An 8,175-nucleotide genomic window follows, 5' to 3' on the forward strand; every position below is an offset into this window, starting at 1 on the left:
GTTTCACGGAAACATGGCTCACTCGAGACATGCTATTGGAGTCGGTAAAGCCAGCTGGTTTCTTCACGCATTGCGCCGACAGAAACAAGCATCTCTCTGGTAAGAACAGGGGCGGGGGGGCATGTGTCACAATCAAATGTCGACCGCTTTATCTACCAAGAGAATTCTCTTCGATTATAATCACAGCCGCATATATCCCCCCCCCAAGCAGACACATCGATGGCCCTGAACAAACTTTATTTGACTCTATGTAAACTGGAAACCACATATCCTGAGGCTGCATTCATTGTAGCTGGGGACTTTAACAAGGGTAATCTGAAAACAAGACTCCCTAAATTCTATCAGTATATCGATTGTGCCACCGGGGCCTGTAAAACCCTGGATCATTGTTATTCTAACTTCCGCGACGCATATAAGGCCTTCCCCCGCCCTCCTTTCGGAAAAGCTGACCACGGCTCCCTTTTTTTGCTCCCAGCCTATAGACAGAGACTAAAACAGGAAGCTCCCGCACTCAGGTCTGTTCAACGCTGGTCCGACCAATCTGATTCCACGCTTCAAGATTGCTTCGATCACGTGGATTGGGATATGTTCCACATTGCGTCAAACAACAACATTGATGAATACGCTGATTCGGTGAGCGAGTTTATTAGCAAGTGCATCGGGGATGTCGTACCCACAGCAACTATTAAAACATTCTCAATATTGCCTCCTCCATTTCCCCCGTTGCAAGTTCCAGTTTCTCTCTTTTTGTTCCCACTTTCTCTTTTTCTCTTTCTTTTTCTCCCTATTTCTTCTCTTGTTTTCAATCGTTTTATATACGTTCCTTCTCTTCACTTTTCACCTGCTCCTCTTTTAATCTCTTTTCTTTCTTTACGCTCCTTTTATCTTCATCTACAAATCTGTCGTTCTGCCCTGAACAAGGCAGAACTCCCCCTCTTCTTTTCTTCCTCCTTTCATTGAAAATAAGAATTTGTTCTTTCTTTTCTGATTTGCTTCTAGTTAAATAAAGATTTGAAATAAAATCCTTTTCTGTCACAGTGGGATTTTGTTTATAAAAATGTTTACAGAATGAAATAAAGGATAAATAAAGAATGAAAAGCTGAAACATCTTGAGTCAATAAGTATATTGTTATGGCAGGCCTAAATAAATGTTGCTTATCAAGTCACATAATAAGTTGCACGGATTCACTCTGTATGCAATAATAGTGGTTAACATGATTTCTAAATGACTACTACATCTCTGTACCCCACACATACAATTATCTGTAAGGTCCCTCAATCGAGTAGTGAATTTCAAACACAGATTAAACCACAAAGACCAGGCAGAGTTTCCAATACCTCGCGAAGAAGGGCACCTATTGATAGATCGGTCGGAAAAATGTAAGTTATCAATTACCCTTTGGATGGTGTATCAGTACACCCAGGCACTAAAAATATACAGGAAATCCTTCATAACTCAGCTGCCGGAGAGGGAAAAAAACACTCAGGAATTTCAACATAAGGTCTTCCCTACCACCCACCTGATTTTTCATGCTCTCCCTCCTCTCCTCCATTTTTTTCCAAAAACCTGGTTCCCTGTGCAAGGAGGCTGAAACTTGGCCCGCCAGTGGATCTTCCAGCAAGCAAAGCAATGACCCCAAGCACCCCAAGATCAAAATCCACAAATAAATGGCTATTTGACCACAAAATCAAAATCTTGCAATGGCCATCTCAGTCTCCAGAACACATTAAACACCTGTGGTTTGAATTGAAGAGGGCAGTCCATAAGTGCAGACCAAAGGATATCAAGGATCTGGAAAGATTGTGTATGGAGGAATGGTGTAGGTGTATATTCCTCCCAGTGCATTCTCCAATCTCATACAACATTTGTTATCCTCGCAAGGTGAGGGTGCCTCAGGGGTGTTATCCTTGAAAATGAGGGTTGTTCTTAACAGGGTGTTATCCTAAAGAAAAATAAAAATCCTCAGGTGACAGTCATTTTGTTTATAAAATCTTTCTGAGAATTTGTTTTAATAGTCGTTAAACAAAAATATACTTATCTGAGCAATTGTTTTTGCATAAAATAGTCCAATTTTCCTATTTTGTTTTTGCATACAATATAGCTCAGTATTTGTATTATTGATTTTAAACAGTCTTTTTTTCTCATCTTTATCAAGGGTGCCAATAATTTTGGAGGTGACTGTATATCTGCAATTGTTACAACTGAAGAACAGTACAAGCAACGATCCTTCACAGTTAAAGGGACAATCTGCGAATGGTAGGCTGCATCCATTTTTTGAATAAATGAATGATATATACTGTAGGCCTGCACATTGATTCCTGAAGAATATGACTTATACATTCCTCATGAGCTTATTCAACTGTTTGATTTCTACCCCACCAGAACCTAAAATACAGTGTAGGCTAAACTGGCCCGCCAGTGGATCTTCAGCAAGCAAAGCAATGTTTCTAAACAATGGAAATCAACAAATAAACTGTTTGACCAAAACTTTTGAAATCTTGCATGGCCATCTCAGTCTTGAATCCATTAAACACCTGTCTATGAATATGAGAGTGGTTACATTTCTCTGGCCCCATTCCTCAGTTGTTTACCAAATCAGTGGTGGGGTTAATGCTTTGTTGTTGTTTGAACTGCAGTCTGCCTCCTTAACAGGAGTGCTTCTAATAAGATCACTAATCGATAGTTGACCCTAGATTAATATCATTTTTTGTCTTAGGCTACAGGTGATACATTATATTGATTCGATAATAGGCTATCTGAATAATAGCTTAGTGTTTGTGTTTGTTTGTTTGTTTGTTTGTTTGTTTGTGTGTGTGTGTGTGTGTGTGTGTGTGTGTGTGTGTGTGTGTGTGTGTGTGTGTGTGTGTGTGTGTGTGTGTGTGTGTGTGTGTGTGTGTGTGTGTGTGTGTGTGTGTGTGTGTGTGTACGCGCGCGCATTCACGGGGGTGGAGCTGACAATTATAGAATGAGGTTGCCTTTTTCCTCTGCTGACTCCCACTTGCAGGAGGAGCACTTGCCTCAGAATACTCAATTACCAGAGCCTGGCAGGTAGTGAGCATCGACAAAGTGTTCCGCTGGAAGGCTGCATGCAGACTACTTTTCCAGACAACTTGCTGCAGCAAACAACAACAAACCCAACCGACGCAACAGTTCGTAATGTTATTGAATGGAATACGTATTTCACAAATGCGAACATTGAGGGAAAGGGCCTGTTTTCAGATGTGTTTCCATGCGCTAGTCTTGTGAGTGAACAACTAACCAGGTGAAAGCTCAAAAGTGGCCCTAAGTGGCTGACTTTAGGAGGTCACTCAGTCATCATGGCGTATCCTCAAGGCTTTCTCTTCCAACCGTCGGTTTCTCTGGCTCTCCATTCCTGTCCCCCGTTCAGTTCCAGTGTGATTTTAGGAAGACCGAGGACAGATGAAATGGGCCGGCCGTCTACAGGCTCAGCCTTCGCGCCGTACGCGGGATCACCGGCGTTCAATGGCACGTCGCCAGGCTTCAACTCTTACCTTCAGTACAGCGGAGAGCAGAGGGCGGCAATGAACTCGTTTGTGGTGAGTGAATACTGTACAGTTTAATAATTAATTAGGCACTTTGTAAAAACAAAAATGCCGTTCGTTTCCTTGAAAAGGCCTATTTGTATCCAGATTTTGGAACGAGTAGGCTGAAGTGTAGCCTTCTGATGCAAGGAGTAGACTATGTTTAATAAATATTTACAAAAGCTTCCTAATAAAAGCTTTAAGTAATTTATAATAAGTTCTGCAATGATTAGTCACAATTATTTGCTAAACGTTGCAAAAGAAAATATAGAATTTTGAGTTAAAATAGTGTCCAATATTTAATCTGTCATAAATTGTGAATATACTGTGCCTAAATGTAAAGGCCTATAATATGCATCCATTTGTATCTCTAAATGTATCTCTAAATCAATAGAATTCTATTTCCAATAGATTTGGAAATGTAAGATCTGGAAATGACGAATATCTTATTTTAGGCTTGAAATAGATGATTATACATTGTCTGTCTATTGACTTTCTAGGGTTCCGCGTATGATCCTTCAGCCGGCATCACTGGCTCTTTAGAATATCACCCGTTTGGTGGTGCATTGGGCCCCTATCCATATGGCGACCCTGCATACAGGAAAAATGCTACACGGGATGCGACTTCCACTCTCAAAGCGTGGCTCAATGAACATCGCAAAAACCCTTACCCCACCAAGGGCGAGAAGATCATGCTGGCAATCATCACCAAGATGACCCTTACCCAAGTGTCCACCTGGTTCGCTAACGCCAGAAGACGTTTGAAGAAAGAGAACAAAATGACGTGGAACCCGAGGAATAGAAGTGAGGATGAGGAAGAGGATGACAACATTGACCTGGAAAAGAATGACGACGACGACGAGCTACTCAAGCCCACAGCAGAAATTGGGTTGAAAAATGAAGGAGGTTAGTTTAATATTTTTTTTCAATAACGTTTATAAGTTGCAATAGGCCTAAAATGTATTTTATTTCAGGCATTTAATTGTTTTCAAAAGTTGTAAAAACAAAAATGTTGTCCTATTTCCATTTAATTCATTGCATAGGCTTACAACATGCTGTTGCTTTCGTTAGACCTTGAACGGGTGATTACGGTAATCCTTTGAACGATTTGGTCTAATTTATTCTATCTTCTTGCAGATGGACATCATCCACATCCAGTGGGAATCTCCCGTGAGAAAGAGGACAATAGCAGCAATGATATGGAACCTGTCTTAACTGATCCGGATTTAAAGGACCACGGGGACAGGAGAGTGCCCGAGATGCTGGGACCCACTACCACAACATCTCCTCAAAACGTGCACCTTGGAGCGGAGAGGGATTCAGACTCGGCGGACACGACAAGTCCACCTGCACCGAGGCGTAATGACACAGGCAACTCCAGCAATGCCACGTCAGTGATTGACTCGCCCCTTCCAGCCCCAAAACCTAAACTGTGGTCGCTGGCGGAGATTGCAACTTCTTCGGACAAATGTAAAGGATGTAGCGATGGTGCCCAGAACTTGTCCCGACAATTGCGCACAGAGATTCCGGCCAGTGTGTCATCTCCACCGCGAGCCGCTCCTCAGAATCATTTCCCTCACAGCGCAGCCCTTTCAAGACATGTCTATTATACATCTCCCTTTTTCCAGGGTTACTCAAACTATCATGGCGCTTTTGGACAGCTGCACAGCCCCGGATCCAACGTGGGGTCAGCGACACATTTAAATGGATTACATCAAACTATGTTACACAGAGCCGAGGCACTGGCAAGAGATAGCAAAGCCAGGAGCCAAACACAGATAGATCTTTGTAAAGACTTGAGATATGAACTTAAGAAAGGTATGACACATGTTTAGTAGCCTGTGTGTTATTTGGTAAGCTATAGGCTCTATATAAACATTTATTTATTATCGAACTGGGAAAATAAAGGATATTTTCAGTGTGGAAAAGGAAACATTGAAAATGAGTATTCTTGTGAGTCCCTAAAAAGGCAACAAACGATTATTTAAGGAATATGAATATTGAATTATTACATTTTGCATTTTTTAAAGGATAATGTTTAATATCTGAAGAAAGTAAAGTGCATTCCTTTGTCAAAACGCGTGGTGAATATTTAATCATTAAAGAAGAGTTTTATTGAAGTCTTTCTGAGAAGAAAATCGTGTTACTCTGTCATTTATATTTAACTTTGGTCGTTCATTATGCAAACAATATCTTATTTTTTATCAAGTTAATTTCATATAGCATGGCTGCAATGTTTGACATCTGTGCCTTGTGAAATAACCATGGGTTACTCTGTCATTTATATTTAACTTTGGTCGTTCATTATGCAAACAATATCTTATTTTTTATCAAGTTAATTTCATATAGCATGGCTGCAATGTTTGACATCTGTGCCTTGTGAAATAACCACAGCCATGTTATGCACACAACTCCACACAGAAAGTTGCCAATGCGGCAAAAGTATTGGATTAAAAAACAATGCATTATTGTATTAACTGCATTATCACAGAACCATTCCAATAAGTAATAGATATGTATTTCAATAAGGATAAATCATTCTCAAAATTCCATTCCCCCTGCATGTAGCCAGGCTAGATTTTAGTAGCAATTACATGAAGCAACTGCGGAAAATGTAGGCCTAATCCCCATATATCTGTTTTTATTTTTGATTTATTTTAAAGTTGAGCAGGGAGGAAATTAAATATGATCACAGCACAAAAATATTCATCGTAAACCAGGCCTATCTGCGTTTCAAAAATATTAACAGTTAAGAAGCTTACATTTTCCAAGGCCATCTTGAAGGAATTGAGTGTGTACGTTCGAAAATGTTATCCTGAAGGAGGGGATTACTCTTGATCCTGGAATTCGAGGAGCCAAACAGCAACAAAACATGCAGAGAAGAGTAAGAAAAGCGTATCACAGTGTACTAAACTCAGCGCACTTAGTGCACAATGACTTAAAAGGGTATGTAAAAATCCCTAAGGTATTTAAAGCAATTCCATGTTTTCTGTGTTGCAGTGATTTTTCGTGGCTTTCTGCATAGGCTATTTTTCTCAATTCTCTTGATATTGAAGTCCTTTTTTAAACGGATAACTAGCAGAGAAAGTGTGTATGAAACATCAATACATTGTGTCAATGGACGTTTAAACGTTTCCTGAGACGTTCTATAGTCTAAGACACACCATCATCTTACTCAAAACGTTAAAAGATTATAAAAACATTTGTCGTCTTGGATTCAGTAAAAGCTCAGGTTACACAAAGGTCATAAGAAATATAAATGGTGTTTGTTTAAACTCAAATTGACAGTGTATGGATACATTTTTCATGATGGCAAAATATGACCTTTTTTTAATAGTGCAGGATATCTACCCATTTAGTTTTATAGAATTACTTCTAGGTCCCAGCTACATACACAAATGGAAGCCAATGGGCCAAATCCAATCCACCACAGTCTCAAAAAGGAGTTCAAATACTATCAATAACAACAAAATCATCAAATGATCAAGCAGTAATTTATGGATTATATTAGTATAATATTACTGCTGACTTGGTCCATATCACCCATTCAAACTATTGGCCTGTGACCTCTTTTTCTTCTTTAAAAAAAAACCTTATTTATAAAATCTAAAGAATATCTGTGCTGTAACTTTATCATACCAAAGACACAACCTTATCAATTATTATTTAGGAGCAGTCCTCTGTATGAATTTGCCAAAGTTGCATTCAGTAGATTAACTCAAACATTGACATTTGCAGTGAAGTAATTGTTTGATTGGCTTTAGGGCCCATATGTCTCTCTTTCCCAACTGTGTTGTGCATTGAGGCTAAACACCACCAGACATCAATCAAATTTGTATTCGTAACATGCGTCGTAAACAACAGGTGTAGACGCTGCTGGGGCATTCTCAACCAGTGTGAGGTCCACTCTGCATGGGATAACCCCTGTTAGGATCTGATATCACCTAGCCCCCTGCCATGCAGTCCCTTCACCCTCTTCTCCCCTTCTCTACTCCCTCGCTCCAGGACCTCTATAAAAGCAGCTGGTCTCACAGTGTTGGTTTTCAGACGCAGATCATTGTGTTGAACGGCCCAGTCTCTGGTCTTTGAGGGCTGAGGTAATGTTGTGCCTCGATACAAGCAGTCTCTTCCCACATTAGGCACATACAGTACCTTTCATATGAAAAATAAAATAAATACAATCCATGTGTAAGGCTTGCATTTCAATAGAACGTTTCAAAGTGCTTTACATTTAATGACCTCGTGAGTCATCCTCACATTTTACATTGTTTAACCCAATCGAGTGTGTTAGAGTAAGGTTGGAACCAAAGCCTGCACACCCAGTAGATTTCCAGGAGGGTAGACTGAGACATATATATATATATATATATATATGATATGTCTATGCATATGTTCCCCAAACTTGGTCCTCGGTCCTCCATGGTTTGGGAAACCCTGGTATAACGACTGTAGCCGTAACTTTGCCTGAAGTGCCCTCTAGTGCCACTAAAAAGATGCAGCAGCCACAGACACCCAAGCAAAACCCACTTACTGCATTCCTCACAGAATATGGTCTAGGTAAAGTAGCTGCACACGAGCAACATTTTGTAGTAGTCCAGCAGTATTCTCCCACTCTGTGGAAGACACATTGCA

General features: G+C 40.2%; 1 protein-coding gene across 1 annotated transcript; it reads left to right on the top strand.

Annotated features, from left to right (window-relative positions):
* Positions 1 to 3,011: 3,011 nt before the first annotated feature.
* On the top strand, positions 3,012 to 5,681 carry irx5b (iroquois homeobox 5b). Its single transcript, XM_029667488.2, has 3 exons — positions 3,012 to 3,558; positions 4,044 to 4,449; positions 4,681 to 5,681. The coding sequence occupies exons 1-3, from the start codon at positions 3,319 to 3,321 to the stop codon at positions 5,376 to 5,378; spliced, it is 1,344 nt and encodes a 447-aa protein (XP_029523348.1). The 5' UTR covers positions 3,012 to 3,318; the 3' UTR covers positions 5,379 to 5,681.
* The last annotated feature ends 2,494 nt before the right edge of the window (positions 5,682 to 8,175 follow it).

This window comes from Oncorhynchus nerka, linkage group LG9a (genome assembly GCF_034236695.1).
Source record: "Oncorhynchus nerka isolate Pitt River linkage group LG9a, Oner_Uvic_2.0, whole genome shotgun sequence".
Classification (NCBI taxonomy): Eukaryota; Metazoa; Chordata; class Actinopteri; order Salmoniformes; family Salmonidae; genus Oncorhynchus; species Oncorhynchus nerka.

Bases quoted from the DNA above. Each gene is read 5' to 3' on its own strand.
- irx5b (XM_029667488.2), top strand. From the start codon at position 3,319: ATGGCGTATCCTCAAGGCTTTCTCTTCCAACCGTCGGTTTCTCTGGCT. The intron at 3,559-4,043 runs GTGAGTGAATAC...TTGACTTTCTAG, and splicing joins CGGCAATGAACTCGTTTGTG to GGTTCCGCGTATGATCCTTC. The intron at 4,450-4,680 runs GTTAGTTTAATA...ATCTTCTTGCAG, and splicing joins TGGGTTGAAAAATGAAGGAG to ATGGACATCATCCACATCCA.